Source organism: Barbatula barbatula (genome assembly GCF_947034865.1).
Source record: "Barbatula barbatula genome assembly, chromosome: 21".
Lineage (NCBI taxonomy): Eukaryota > Metazoa > Chordata > Actinopteri > Cypriniformes > Nemacheilidae > Barbatula > Barbatula barbatula.
Window position 1 is genome coordinate 16,974,453 of NC_136784.1, and position 15,736 is coordinate 16,990,188.

Consider the following 15,736-nt stretch of genomic DNA (forward strand, 5'->3'; position numbering starts at 1 on the left):
GTCGCTTTGGATAAAAGCGTCTGCCAAAATGAATAAATGTAAATGTAATCTTTTGAAGAATCAGGGCACCGCTTCCCATTCTCCGCTCTACCATCAGGGCATGAACTGCGTCCTGCCCGCTGTGGGAAGCATCTATTTGAGTTTGCGCAAAATCTGATCCGTTTTATGCTAGAGTGAAAGTTAATGTCACAAATAAATGCAGAATTGAAAGTATTTTTAAATTAAAGTGACAGGCCCCTAACTCTATTTTCAAAATAACTAAAATTATTTTAAAACCCCCCTCTTTTCTGTGATGTGGAATATCTGAAGATAGGAAGGCGTTCAAGACAGACATTTTCATCTTTACAAAATATCATGTTTGAAAAGATACATTTATAACAATATGTTTTTGATATCCCATAATCCTGTGAGTGGTGGAGAAAAGAGCGAAAATAGAGAGTATTCTATATTCTCTACTGACATTATCACTGTGGTACAATAAGAGTATGGTTTAGTTTCTATATAGGCCTACTTTTTATATGTGTGTGTTTAGGTAAAATTATAATTTTGTTTCGTTCTGTGAACTACTAACAATATTTTTCCATTAGTTCATTATTTTGCATTTATTTAATCCTTTGACATGGTTAAAAATAATGAATGTGTCCTGTTGCCGATTACGTTTCCCCACCTACGCTCGTTTTTTGCATCAACAGCTTATATAACATGGTTCTATTTTGTTAGTTTGTTTACTGTACGCACACCTTAGCAGCTTTTAGAAATTGTTCTGTTTTTGGTTAAAAGTCAGAAATGACAAGGAGGCAGCTAAACCCCAATACAAAGTCAAAGGTTGGATTTCCCCCCCGGTGGGTGTTGTTTTAGATTATGACTCGTCGCTCTGTCTCTATACAACAGTAATATTTGTACATGTATTTAGGAAAAAGTTCAAAAAACATTTTTGTGATAACCTCGATTTTTATTACAGTTTTCATGTGTCTTGTCATCCTGTCAGTCTTTCACATTGCTTTCTAACATTCTTGTAAATTACTTTACCATTTTGATGATACAGTGTTAGTTACTTACTAACGTGCAAAGTCTCGATGCTATTAGGCACAGGTGTATTTAGGCTTAATTTTTTTTTTAACTTGGACAACGATATGAGTAAAATAAAAAAGAGATGCACATTTTATCAGATTTACCAATTGGTATAATCTGTATTTGTGCTGGTCAATTATAACAATAGTCAAATGTAACTCCTAGAAAAGCTTGAGAGTATTGGTTGGGGGTGCTGAATGGCTCCTCTCCTAACAGATGTGATATCACTCCAAACTTTTGACAAAACTTGAGAGCCCTGACATAAGTATTCCTGCACCAGCTTTTGTACTCGCTGTTAACATGTACTACAGAAAATGTTACTGTTTTTAACATGCTTCCTGCAGTTCCAATACAATAGGCTTAATTGGAAGGGATACTTTGGTGTTTTGAGGATCCAGCCTACGTCCTGCCTTTAATCTTGAAGGCAGGACATTTGTTTGGGTGAGTGGTCCACTGTTCTAGCACTGTATACGTGAGGTCTGTGGCTCACTGTGGCTCACAAAAAGAACTCGGAGATAAAGCAAGAGAATGGAGATAACAGACTGACTGCCAGTGACACAACGACTGATGTTTCCAGTGGTGCCACTGAGCTGAAACTCGCACACTGTTTACATCGGCTATTCACAATATCCCTGTACAGCATATGCTGGTTAGGTAGGTTTTGAAGCAGGGTAGCTAGCAGACGAGCATATATGAAACAATCTTGCCCCTGCTAGTAGGCTTCATAACTACACCATCTTTTTCCTTTGACTGGCATTTGAAAGCGTTGTGCCGGACTTGAAAGCACTTAAAAGTGTTTTTTGTTGGTTTTGTTTTATTTCACTATTGATGTACAATTGCATTAGGTTGCAATCATTTCACTAAGAAACATGCAATTCCTCTCATTCTCTGTTTCGCCCCTTCTGCCATACTTGTTGTTTTGTCTGTGTGACAAACTGCTCCACCGCGTTCAGCCTCACCACCCCCGAATGAACAGATACTGTGGAATGGCTGGGCAGAAAGCCCTGTAAGACCAACAGCGAAGAGGTCTGTACTGGGCCATTTGGATCTGAGTAATACACACAAGCAGTAAAGCACAAATCAAAGATCTCTTGCAATCTGAGACTGTGCTGTTGTCTGCTATTCTCCACGTTACACAGGGACACAGAAAAAGCCATTATTGTCTCGCTTTGCAGAGCTCCACTTATATAAAACAAGTAAGGCCTCCATTGGACACCTGGGAGAGGTAATGAAAACTATGAAAACCAGCCAAGAGATGCAGGTCAGAAGGCTGGTGACTCTAATGAGAATATGTAATTACTTTTTACAGAAGTGCTCAGCTGAGGGTGGTCCAGCTATGTAGGTCATTTTCGGTCTAAGAAACTGAAGGGACTGGGAAATATCTACCCTTTGGTTGTGCCCATATCTTTTCCATGAATACTTTACAAGAACATGTTGACTGTTCTTCTATTAAAAAAAAACCCTCTCCTCAACAGGTGGTGTTCCAGCATTGTGAGAACTGGTGACTTGCTATAAGCACTTCTTGTGTTTTTGTCTCGATATATACTGTATCGCTTAATTGTTTCCCAACTCTTGGTAGTCGCTTTGAATAAAAGCACCTGCTAAATGCCTGAATGTAAATGTTTTCTGCTAAACTAGCTTTTGTACAGTAAAGAGGGACTGAAAGCTGTCAAAATAATTGCTTTTGCACATTACTCTTATGATAAGATGCATTACTCCAGGTTTTTACTCAAATTAGACTGTAACTGTTATGTGGATGCAAATTCATATACATTTGCATTTTTGGATTTGACAGATGCTCCCCTAACAATGTGGTATGTACACAATATAGCCGATATTGACGTGTATGTATAAAACAACTATGTACGAATAACTAGCTTTTTGTCATTTATGAGAGCTCATCCCCTTCATTTGCCTTCAATGGAAAATAGAAGCTTATAGCCTACAATAAGACCAGTATACTACACATGTAGACAGAGTCAAGTTTAGTTTCCTGTTGGCCTCAAATGGGGAAATATTTGTACTGTTTGTAAGACTGGTGCCAAGGTGTCCAAAACAAAAGGGCACCACATCTTGAGAAACAGAGCTTCATCCAACAAACTCAATATCAAATCCCTTTTATTGTCACTTAACCATATACACCCATGCAACATAAAATATACACATAATGTGCGTAATGCACAATGATTGGTAAGTATTTCTAGTATATGCAGAAAAACAGTTTATACATTGGATGTCGCTGGTAGAGTTCTTATTTTTATTAATGTACATATACATGTAATGGTGTGATTGTGGATGTCAGTGGGGGATTAAGTATAGTGCTGATGAAAAGATGGAGGGAATCAAGAGTTTAAGAGTCTGACTATTTGGGGAAAGAAGCTGTTGCATAGTCTACTGGTGCGGGTTCTGATGCTATGGAATCCCCCATGGAATTTGCATCCCAATCTTACACAGCATACCACAATGAATGATGATTGCAAACTTACCGCGGCCGGTTCATGTCCGGCATCTTTTAGTGCTGAGACCACTCCATCGATCAGTTTCAAACGATCTGCAAATCCAGCGATATATCCATACTTTAGCGTTTTATCATATCCATTCATATATCATTCATCCACGAAATGCTGTGTACAAACAAACATAGCCGAACTTCCGTAACACAAACGAAGCACATTGATGGGCATCTTACTTTCGCTGGTTAGCGTAGGGGCATTCTTTTCTGGGTGAACTGTGCAATAAGGGTGTAAGAATACTTGATACGTTATGGAAATTTATGTCTGAGCACAGTGTTGGGATTCAGCTGCGCAGAACAGCAGTACCAAAGCACAATCGATGTAAAGAAAATACCTCTGCATATAACTGCATTTTTAGGTTTCAAACTGAGATGCCGACAAAGAGTCCAAAGTTCTGAACTGCCACTTATGAATGTTCATAGACTCTAATAATTGCTAGGTTATTTTCAACCCAGTTTTGTGGTCAAAATGTACAAACCCAGCTGTTGGTGTTTCACCTGTCAGCTGGAGTGCACTTGTTTACAACCATTTCTTTTTTAGTGTCAACTGCAATTCAAAGCACTTTCTTTTTTCCTACTTTCCTGGTTTTCTGTTTCACAAGTGTTAGAGCGCTGTGCGGGATGGTTTTTTATTCCCGGACTCGTCCACTATTTTGGACCATTACCTCTCCCACAACGCGTGTGTTCTGCTCCCGCCCACACCCGCAATGATTGTGTCTATACCCACCTGCTACTGAAAAATAGTAGGCTACAAGCCAGAGCCTCCAACCATTATTGCTGACTTTCTGGATCCTCCAACCATCATGGCCAACATGTGGCCACTACACTAGAGCCTCTAGCTATAATGGTTGCCACGCCAGAGCCTCCAGCAATCATGCCCTGCTGCTCTCCTTTCTTGCCCTGCCCTGGTTTCTTGCTCTACACTGGTTCCAGTTCCATACCAACTCCCCTCTGGACTCTTTTGGGAGCATCTGAAAGCTGCTACTTTGGGGGGGCCCAACGTTACCATGTTACAACCGTCAGCTGGAGTGACTTTGTTCTCCACCAGAGAGCACTCTTTACATCTATTATTTCACACTACATTTCCCATAACCCTTTGCTGGACTCATTATGCTCAATAGACTCTATCCACAATTGCTTCCGCGTTTTGTCTCAGCCAGTTCAGTAACATCCGGCGCACATAGCATATATATACTATAGGAAACAATGACCTTTTTCACTCGGGCACTTCAAGATGGACCTAGGATTACGGTAAATCACGGTCACTTCTAGCAAGTGCTACAACTAACACATGGGGTAAGTTGTAGAATTTGCCCTTTTGTCAGTTTCAGTAGGTGAACAATAGGTATGAAAAAACACATTTTAAGTGACCGTTTGTAGCAGAGATGTGTATGTTGTTTGAGTAAAAATAACAAGATTACTTGAATAAAATAGAAATAAATGAAGAGCCAAAACCAAAATGCATTGTTCCCAGCTTTCTACTACTGTTTGTGGGGGACTGTGTTTTGATAACACACCTAGAATAAAAGTTCAATAACATCCAGGGGTGCGTTACCTGAGCAAGGACGTACTATAAGGGTCAGTTCACACCAAGCCAATGTCTGGTTTTAAACGTTGTCTGGTTAAATAGTCTCCATTAGCATTTTCTTTTTGCTGATTCAGCATGTCGAATTGGCGGCAGAGCTTGTCTGGGTTTCAGATCATTCTGATTGGCTGTTTACCTTAGTGAACAAGTGCACGAGAAAGCAAACAACGAAGTCAAGAACTCATTCTCAAGTGCACAAATATTTCTAACTTATCAGCCTTCTTTTTCGTCTGCAGTTATTGGTAATGGTTTGGTGTGTACCCGCTTAGTACGATGCTAAAGAATTAGAGCATTGCTCTGGTCTTACGAGGCATGTCTGGACATCTTGCACGTGTTGGGCATGCTGAAAAAAACAATGATGTAATTGGATTGGAACACAAAATGATCTTGCATTCACTGCTTCTCAATTTTGTCACCTCTGTGGTTGACCTTATACCACTGTTTAGTGATGAGATCATCCCTCACGCACTTTTTATTCTCACCATAAATTACAGTTATAGTTTCTATCTCGTTTTCATTGTGCCGCTATCGTATACAAATATGTAAGACTACTGGTATGACATGTTGGACATTGTTGGAGTACTTCAACACTTGGCTGCCTTCAGTGCATGGACGATACGTTGAATCAATGAAGCATATGACTGTTTAGATTATTAATGATAATTTTAAATCTAATTTTTTTTTTATTTTCGCCTTGTTGTGCAAGCACTGTTGAGCTTGTGCAGAGGCTGCAGTTTTTGCCAGAGGGGAACTGGAATCCCCTGGTTAGGCCTGGTTTCCCTCCGAGGTTTTTTTTCTCCTCCAATGGAGTTTTGGGTTCCTCGCCACCGTTTGCATACTGTTTTGCACTGTTTTGCCTGGCCGGGGGGGCTGCTAGAATTTGGTAGTCTTATTTAATTAACACTGCATATAGGAATTTATTGTATGTCTGATATTTGACCTGTGTTTTGAATTCCATAACCTTTTATGTTTTACTTATAGTCATTTTTTCTTGTACAGCTGCTTTGTAACAATGAAAATTGTAAAAAGCGCTATATAAATAAAGCTGACTTGACTTGACTTGACTGATTAGCTGCACTTGTCAACCTCTCCACAGGGTCAATATTGGCCTACTGTTCCTACCGGCTGAGCTGCTACAGGAACTCTTTGTCAAATTAAAAACGCACAGCAGGATGATATCTGGCACGTGAGTTTAATTTAAACATCAGCAGCACAGGTGCATCATTGGGCGAGCCATCATGCAGGTGCACGGTCTAGTGAGAAGCCAGCTCTGTTTTGTGCTGCGTCACTCTCTGCAGCATATGGGATAAAAAGAAGGAAATTCTGGATGGAGGGGGCTGAGGTGCCCTGAGGAATGCCAGGAATGCCTGTCTCAAATACCATCTTAAAACCCACCTGCTTAGAGTACCTCAGCACACACACCTAGGCCTGGGGTGTGTTTTTATGTGTAATACAATAAACTTCTCAGTTTAGCAGACCCTGTGGAGGTCACAGCCCAAAATAAAATGTTACAGCTTTGTCATTGTGAAAAAAGTGAAGTGTGTGTTTCTAAATGTTTAAATATGAAGAACTTCATCAAATCGAGTAGTTAAGAGCAATCTCTAATAATTTGTTCTTAGGGTTAAATAATACGACCACATTTATGTATCATCATTTTGAATGTCTTTTTCCTTAGTTAAAAACTTCAGTTAATGTTTCCTGTACTTTTAAGATATCAGAACAACTCAGAAGGGAAGTTATTTTTCCTGTGTACTTTGGTTTCATTGGAAAGACTTAAGTTAATAATATGGAGGATTTTTAATTTATTAGTTTAAAGAAGTTATTCTCATCAGGAACCTGTTCAGTTAAACCTTGACTAAGAGTCTTATCTTGGTTGCTTATTAATCCCTTTATCAAACTCATGCTAAATATTTTAAACCCCCTACTTGGCTTGATGGCTTGGCTTTTAAGTGTTCATTGCCATGGTAACCTATACAAGTGGTTCCCAACCATGGTCCTCGGACCCCCTTCGAGAATGTTTTAGATATCTTCCTACTGCAGAACGCCTGATTCAAACCATCTCTTTTATTTAAATCTTTTGTATTTAAATTTTATCAGCAATTACGATGTTGTATTTTGCGGCCAATATGGTTGTAACTATATTTGGTTCTAAACATTTATTGTTTTTTTACTGGAGGAAAAGGCACACATACTTAGGGGATCATCTTCCATCTTTTTAACTGTCTCTGTCACCTCGCTTCATGCAACAAGTCCACTGATGTTTATGAGGACATCTTGTTTGACCTTGTGATAGGTCATTGTAGCATTATTGATGTTGAATTTTTCTATATGCAGAAATGTGCATTTATTTATTTTTTCATTTAATAAATTATATTTATGTGTAGACGACATTTTTTTATTTAATGAATTATATTGTTATATTTAGATTATTGTTATATTTTGAAAATCTGAAATTAAATACGTGATTGTCATGTTGCACACAATTTAGAATAGAATAACATGATTCTGATCTGCATTTGACTCTTGTTATTGTGCTGTATTCGGTTGTTGACCCACACATTCCAGAGGATTTATCATGGAGTTTAATCATTAGCTTACTCTGCTTGGGGTCCATTCAACATTCAGGAGGGCATGTTTTATGTCTGAATCAACTTTAACACAGCTGTGATTTACTATGTCTCTGATACAAAGACTTTCTATATGAAAACCACCATTCAGACTTTTCAAGATTCAGACTTCAGATTGTTTAAGAATCTGTACCACATATTATGGCATTGAACAAGGAAATACTGTAATTGTTGAAAAACTGTCGAAAACCTGTTATTTGTTGTTTCTAAATAACTTTTATTCTTTATAAAATTCATATTTAGCTTAAGTTATGAAATATATACATTATTTCTATGTTAACATGCAATTTTTTTATTGTTATTTCTTTTCATATTATTAGCAGTGTTAATTAGTTGCATAGATTTTAGTATAATTTTCCACTACAAAGTCATAAGCCCTTACCTAAGTACATTAAGTACGAAAATTTCTATACTGCATTTTGTAATTGAGGCCCCGCCTTTTATTGCAGTTTTGACAAGAACCTGCAGAGGTACCAGCAGGAGACTGGCCGTAAGAATAAATAACACCTTGGAATGGTTGAAAAAAAATCACCACATATCTATGAAGTGAGAAGCAAAAAGTCCAAAGACAGACCGACCAGCAATGAGTCCACAGAAAGACTGTCGGGACAATTTGAATGTGAGAAAACTGGAGCAGTTTGCAAAATATGAGTGGGCCAAAGCTCTATAAATGTAGGAATCTCACTAGTGGCTCAAAACAAAGTTATGTACAGAGTTTGTTTTACCAAATATACAACCAAATGCACTCAAGTTACAAACAATGTTGTTGTTAGGTACCAAAATACATACATTATTTTTACATGTTGTGGAAAAAAAATTAATTAAAAATTAATGAGTACCAAAAACGTCACTTCTGCTATTCTAGCCTTTTTTGTGTCCGACCTGGCAATAAACACAGCACATCTAAGCACATTTAAGTCAGTGACTAAGTTTACAGGCACCATCATAATGTGATTATAATGGGATTTTGGCAATATTGTGATTACATGTACACATTACCTTGATCTAAATAATGTGTGAAAGCTCATGAAAGCACTTACTTGAATTTATTTTAGTTCATTGCACAAAATCAGTGAGGCCCATTCTGTGGTGCATTTGCTTTCAAATAGTTTCAAAAGTTATAATTTACGTGCAGGATCTCATATGCACACAGTGTTCAGACTCTGTCTGTTCTCAAAATCCCTCTTGGCCCTGATTTACCTCAAACACTTCCACCATACGCTGAGTTACCAGACTAATTGCCTGAAGGGACTCTTTATATTAAAGGTAGTAAGGAAAATCAACAAAAGGACAATGAGTGACAAAACGAGTGTAACAAGGTTCAATAAAAGGAAGGAAGAGGACGAGGTTGGCTTGGACGAACACAGGCTTTTAATCCTCAAAACAACCCAACAAAAATAGTCCCACGTCCAACCACAGTTGGCTTTGGTGCCGCTGTGAAGTCTCGAGGTCCAGGTGTTGATTGTCTACAGGTGCCCCACTCTCTCACCACTCGTCTCCCGGCTCTCTCTCCTGCTGCAGACAGCGGCCTGCAGCCCCCCCCCCCCCATTCCTGGAGAGGAAGTCGGCCACAGCCATCTGTGCACCCGAAATGTAGACCACCTGGAACTTAAAAGGCCAGATACCAACGGGTGATCCGGGCGATGGTATCCTTCATGCGGTGGAGCCACTGCAGAGGTCCGAACAGAGGGTGAATTCCCCGCTCAGGAGGTAGTTCCGAAGGGTGAGAACGGCCCATCTTTTGGCCAAACACTCTTTTTCTATGGTGCTGTACTTAGTCTCTCTCTTCGAGAGCTTGCGACTTAGGGAAAGCACCGGCTGCTCCTCCTCCCCCACCTCCTGGGCCAGTACGGCACCCAGCCCCCTGTCTGACACGTCAGTCATACAAAATGATGTGTCACCTTACCAAGGTGAATTGGTTTAGTCTTTCTGGTCATGACTCGTTTTGTGACGTGAGTGACAGTGTTGGGGGGTAGGGGACGGGAAATCTGTTGATTGTCGATTGTCAAATAAACAGAGATGGACAGGAAAAGGTCAAAGCCATCAGGTGCACAATTTCGAAAAGAAGAAGAGGAGAAACGAGCAAAAAATAAAGGTTTGCAACTATGATGTTCTCTCTGTGGTATGATTACTGTATCCAAGTTGTCATCTGAAGGGCTAATGTTAATTGTAGGTTTAATAACTCTTACGTTTGTTAGCCTTTTTGCTATGATGCTTGCTATGCTTACACAACAAATTTGGTTTTAAGTCAACAAACACGAGATCTAATTTCACCATAATATTGTGCTTTGCAACAAAACTGTTACAAGTGATTATAAAGTTATTATTATTCATTTCCATCAGTTGGGTTAATGTTAGGCCCTGTTATTAGCAAACAGCATTTCCAAATCTGTAGTTAGTTTCAAAGACGAACATAACCTAAGCTATTTAGGTGCTTCTCAAAGGTGGTCTCGCCCGGGGTGCAATTCAATGTAGAACCACCACTTCCCGGCTACCTGACCTCCACCCGCCCAACCGCACACTTCTTTAGGTTGGCTGTGAGCCCGGCCACCCTCAGAGCCCGTAAGACCGCCTTCAAGTGTTGGCATATGCCCTATGAGGTCGGAGGATATGGTCCATGAGACTTCCTTTGTCTGAGCATCTTGGGTAACTCGATACAACCAGTCTTTTATGATCGCAAAATAAGGGTTGGAGAGGCTGAACGTCCACATAACTGACCTGTTCGAAAGCAAATTTTAGGGACTCATACCGGAACTGTTCCAGGGGAAAGTCATTGCGCTCCGAGAGGATTTGCCTCTCTGCTCCGCTTTGTTCCCCTGAACCAGAAGCCGTTTGTCCTGGTTCTGCCTCGCCAGCCTGTATGAGCTCACCACCTCTTGAAAATAACTGGACAGATGGACTGCCGCGTACCGTGTGAATCCAGCATTAGAATGATCTCTTAGATGAACATATTAAGGTGTTGTAATAAGATATCATCAACATTGCGTAGGAATGCGGAGGAGGTCTTTATCATTATATAATTTTATGAGCAAGTCATAATTGATTTACACACATTTCATTAAAAACCTGTATATGACTCACAACAGAATATATTTTGTGATCATAAGATCAAAGTTAAGCATCAAAATATCTTGCAGAAGAAAAAAGGTAATTCAAGTTTTGAATGACTTGAAAGTGAGTAAATTATGAAAGAATTCTTGGAATAACTGTCCAATTAAAAACAGGGCATAGACCAAAGAATCTTTATGGTGGTTGAGAGCATTCCACTGTGGTGGTCTCCTTATAGTGGTAACAGCCCTGTTGGTTGGGCTTTGTGTTGGTAAAATAACTATATAAAATAATTTTCAACAATAATCTATATAGATAAACATGATTCTCAGAATGGCCAGAATGTTTTGCTTCTGTTGTTAAAGCATGAGGATAACTTTGTGGATCATTGGGAATATTTATGCTTAGGCTTGTGTGTGAATGTTAGAGTAAACAAGTTGTAGGTAGAATCCAGACTGGTGTGTCACAGAAATTCTGTGGATGGAGGCATATCTGCGTCAATGAATATCATATCACACTGAGGAGGGTATTTGTAATGTGCATAGCAACAACTTCCGTGATCTCAGCCGGCTCCCCCGCAAAGCATCCTGGCAGGAGGGAGGCACTGTGAGCGACTCCCTCTGTCTGAACTACAAAAGTATTGATTTTAACTTTTTGTCACTGCATCCTTGTAGCAATGAGTTTGAAAACAACCCTTTATGCCTTCAAAGCCTACGAAATTGGAAGTTGTAAAAGTTCAAGGATTTGTAAAGATTTACGAATGTGGTATTGCCAACATGCGGTGTAACTGACATTTACAGATTTATGTCAATACAATATGGATCACAATGTTGTTAGCAAGCTATATGTGCTCAGTAATTTATATTTGTATAAATAGAAAAGTCATTTATCCATCTAACAAACATAAACTACCCATAAACGTGATATTATCCGCTCTGAGCTTGTTGACATGTGTATTAATGAACATGTGATGCTCAGGGGTCTGGACAAATAGGGCTTAATGACATCAGAGTGGCAAATTTGTTACTACTTCATTTACACAAGGTTGTTATATTGCTTGGTTAACTAAATAGCAAATTACTTAATGGGACTGATCCTTTTACTTCAAAAGGGTGCAAAGAATTTAAGTTCAATAGTCATTTAAAAATTAGCTTGTTGTTTAAAAATGTGTTGGTTGGATGTTTGTCCGAATGATTGATTCTGAATATGATTTTTTAAGCATGCAAGATTATGACGTGAATGCATTAAGTTTTAAAACAATTTATCGTTGCTATAGAGGTCATCATAAACTTTGTCACAATGCAAGTGACTAATGCAAGATCTGTTTGCTTACAGAGCAGAGCCCAATTCTGAGACACATGCAAATTGCAGATCATAATAATTAAGATATACTGTTTTATAATAATGTTTCATACACTCAAAGGAGTAAATGAACTGTTACAATAAAATGCAACACATTTAAAAGCATTTTATGTTTTATTATAAAACAATATTAGCATAGGCTTTTAAACTAACATTGTATACTACAGTCTGTGTTTGGCAATCATGAACAGGAAGTATCATCAATGTATCCAATGAAACACAGCTAAGACTTTAAAAACACATTATTCTCAGTGTATGCATAACAGGGGGAAATTGGACAACCTTTTTAAAATGCCATAATTCACTACAGCACATACTGTAAATCCATTTTTGTAGACAAAGGTCTTGAATTTCTAGCATTACATATGACCTATGTGGGCTGTATATGAAAAAGCTATTTAAAAAAAAAGAAAAATATTGAACACTCCAGTGTATCAATAACATTTATCATGTGCTGGAAGCAACATTTTAGTCTTCAATAGTTGCAAAGACAAAGGGCTAGAAAGGAACAAGCCAACAATTGCACTTACTTGCTACTATAAAACAAGACAAGTACAAGAGAGAATGTACTGCACAGTCTGAATGTACTGCACAGTCTGAATGCAAGTCTCGTTTTGAAAGTCCTTAGAACTTTAATAAGCATGTGTTCTTGCACTAAGAAAAAACTAAGGTTGAAATTATTGATTTAAAAATGATTTATGGGTGCTAATAATGTGCCTTCTGTTCAAATTTGTTAATATCTTTCCATTTTAAAACAAGAAAACATCCAGCGGAAACAGAATTTGAGATTCTGCTTCTGATCAGATTTTGATACCACAACAACAGCTAAAATTGTCAACTTGCAAAAATCCCAACCAGATCAATAATATTTCTTTTCCTTCCAATATGGATTCTTAGAGGGTTTTCCCCTGAATTATCCACCGCTTTAAGGGGGAATATAAAACTAATCAGTCCGCTTTCTTCCAAACACAGCTGACATGCTCCTCACGATGCCTTTGAACCCTGCGTTGCCCTTCCTGAACGCTCTTGCCTCTCGGATCAGTTCTAACAGTTCGTGAAACACCATCAGCACACTGTGGTAGGTTTCAGCAGCTGAGACTTCAAAAAACCCACAGTCCGCTGAGAGTGCCAACAGTCGGCCCTCTTCGCTAGACACGGTTCGCAGATGCTGGAGATCTCTCTTATTCCCTACAATGATGATCGGGGCTGTGCTGGCCAGTTTTTGCTTAGCGTGTCGTATGCACTGCACTTGTTCCTGCACCACATTGAAGCTGGCGCGGTCACAGATGCTGTACACAAGAATATAGCCGTCTGCCCACTGCAGCTGTCTGTCACTTATGTGCCCTGATTCTTCAACATTCTGAAATGAAAGATTTATGCATTACTTAAAAGCAAAGCTATCATCCTTATGTTGTGATTCTTTCTGAAGGTTTCCTTGATCAATTAACTGTTTTCCATTCAAATCAGTACAGGATTCCTTACAGTGAGTTTTGGGCATTATTCCGTATAATTAAATGGTGTTACTGGTTCATCCAACCGATAACACCAGAGCCCAAAATACAAACAATAAGGAGATTGCAATTTGCAGATCCTAATCATTTTCCATATTTCGGATAGATTACAGCATATATTGGCAATGTATATTACATTGGTCATGCACAGGAAGCAGAGACACCTTGATCTCCAATAAAATCCCTATTTTAACCAATACATTCAATAAATTTTTTGTGGTGGTTTATATTGTTTTCTCTTTCAGCAAAATTGAAAACCTTATTACCTGCTGGCAAGGCGAGTCCCAGATGTTGAAACAAATATCACGCCCGTCAATCTGGTCAACGTGGCTGTAAATTGATTCTATAATAGATGACAAGAAAGCGTTCAGAGAGGCAACCCGCAATGAGAGGCAGCAAACTGTGATGATTTGTAATCCAAGTACCTATATCTCCATATTCTCCAATAAACCGCCTCGTCAGGAAGCGCACGGTTAGAGCTGTTGAAAAAAAACGAGTAACTCATCTACTTCCGACTGAAACCAATTCTATGATGTAATTTTATAGAAGAATAAAAGACATAAAAAGACTTACCAGACTTTCCAACGTTCTCAGCTCCAAGCAATAAAATATTAGCCTCCACTTTTTGTTGATTGCCTTCCATGCTTTTGCTGCTGTAGCAAATGCGTGATTTCACTTGTACAACCATTAGTAAGTCGACAAGAGGGTAGAGGCGCACGGTAGAGTTTGATGCGTGCTTGACAACAGGTTTAATATCTTCAGTATGTGGGCGGTGCCTTCTCTTCGCTGACCAATCATAGCCAAGTGCGTCTGTTAGCGTAATTTTAATTCACAGTTTATTTTGTGTCAACTATTCATTTATACATTTTAATAGTTTTAAGTAAGTGTAAAGTAAGTGTTTAAACCATTTAACTTACGGTTCTAGTTTAGTTTTATTATTACGCAGTTGACCGATGTCTCGGGGGTCTCGTCCTCGTGAGTCTTGCCTCGACATGTTTTTGTCAAATAGCTATGAATTGCAAATTATGCAAATTTGTCTTTTGCAACTGATTACTAACTTTAATTACCAACACAATACAGAGCAATAGATCTTCATTGTTCTGGTATGGCAAACATTTGTTTCATGACAATAATAGTCAAGAACTTTGCATGTAAACTGTTATCTAGAAAATACATTTAACGAAGACAATGTTTTTCAGAGTTTAATGTATTATGAAACAGTGACCTCGTGTGGCCACATTGACAATTTCCGACGGTGGAGTAATTATATTTTTGGCGATGTACTTGAATTCAACTTGTGTATGCATGGGCGCCGTATAGGGGGGAAAAGTTAGGACAATTCCAAGGGCCCCTGACTGACAGGGGCCCAAACAAATAGGTAAAAACGAATTAATTTTTAATTATATTATACACTATATAAATCATCATCATTTAGTGTATTTAAAATAATAATAAAATGAAGGATGTCTTTTATTTAACGTATTTTGGCAATAAAAGTTAAATATCCCCAATTGACCAAAAAGTAAACATCCATATTGACCGACCACCCCCCTGTGTCTGCATGAAATGGTTCGGTCCTGCATCAGCGCACTCGTCATCAGTGACGTGTTTAGTTGCAGAAAGTCGCGTCGTGTCAGAAACAGAGACAACTATGTTGCGCAGTAAAAAAATCTGGTTTTCAAAAAAATGAAAAGAAACAAAATTGAGAGAGCAAAGACAAAAGAAAGGGTGTCAATCTGTAACCCAGTTTTTCACCAAGAAAGGTGTGTAGCATTCAGTCTGAGTGGTATTAACCTGTTGTCCATAGTGAAATAAGCTAGCTAGCTGCAGGCTAGTGTCAGCCTACATTTCATAAACATTTAATCAGTGCAGGGAAACGTTTAGCAAGATATTCATATGAAATAATTGTCCATGACTCCATGGCCATCATAACAGACTTAACAACAGATGAGTCAGCAGCACCCCAGTCTCCCCATAACTGCACCCCTCCCTGTCCCAGTGAAAAAGGTGAGCAACACTG

General features: G+C 38.8%; 1 protein-coding gene across 1 annotated transcript; it reads right to left on the minus strand.

Annotated features, from left to right (window-relative positions):
* Nucleotides 1-12,303: 12,303 nt before the first annotated feature.
* LOC306910838 (ras-related and estrogen-regulated growth inhibitor-like protein) lies at nucleotides 12,304-14,508 on the minus strand. Its single transcript, XM_079485701.1, has 4 exons — nucleotides 14,290-14,508; nucleotides 14,142-14,195; nucleotides 13,983-14,059; nucleotides 12,304-13,565 (listed from the first exon to the last, which is right to left on the minus strand). The coding sequence occupies exons 1-4, from the start codon at nucleotides 14,402-14,404 to the stop codon at nucleotides 13,149-13,151; spliced, it is 663 nt and encodes a 220-aa protein (XP_079341827.1). The 5' UTR covers nucleotides 14,405-14,508; the 3' UTR covers nucleotides 12,304-13,148.
* Between the last annotated feature and the right edge of the window lie 1,228 nt (nucleotides 14,509-15,736).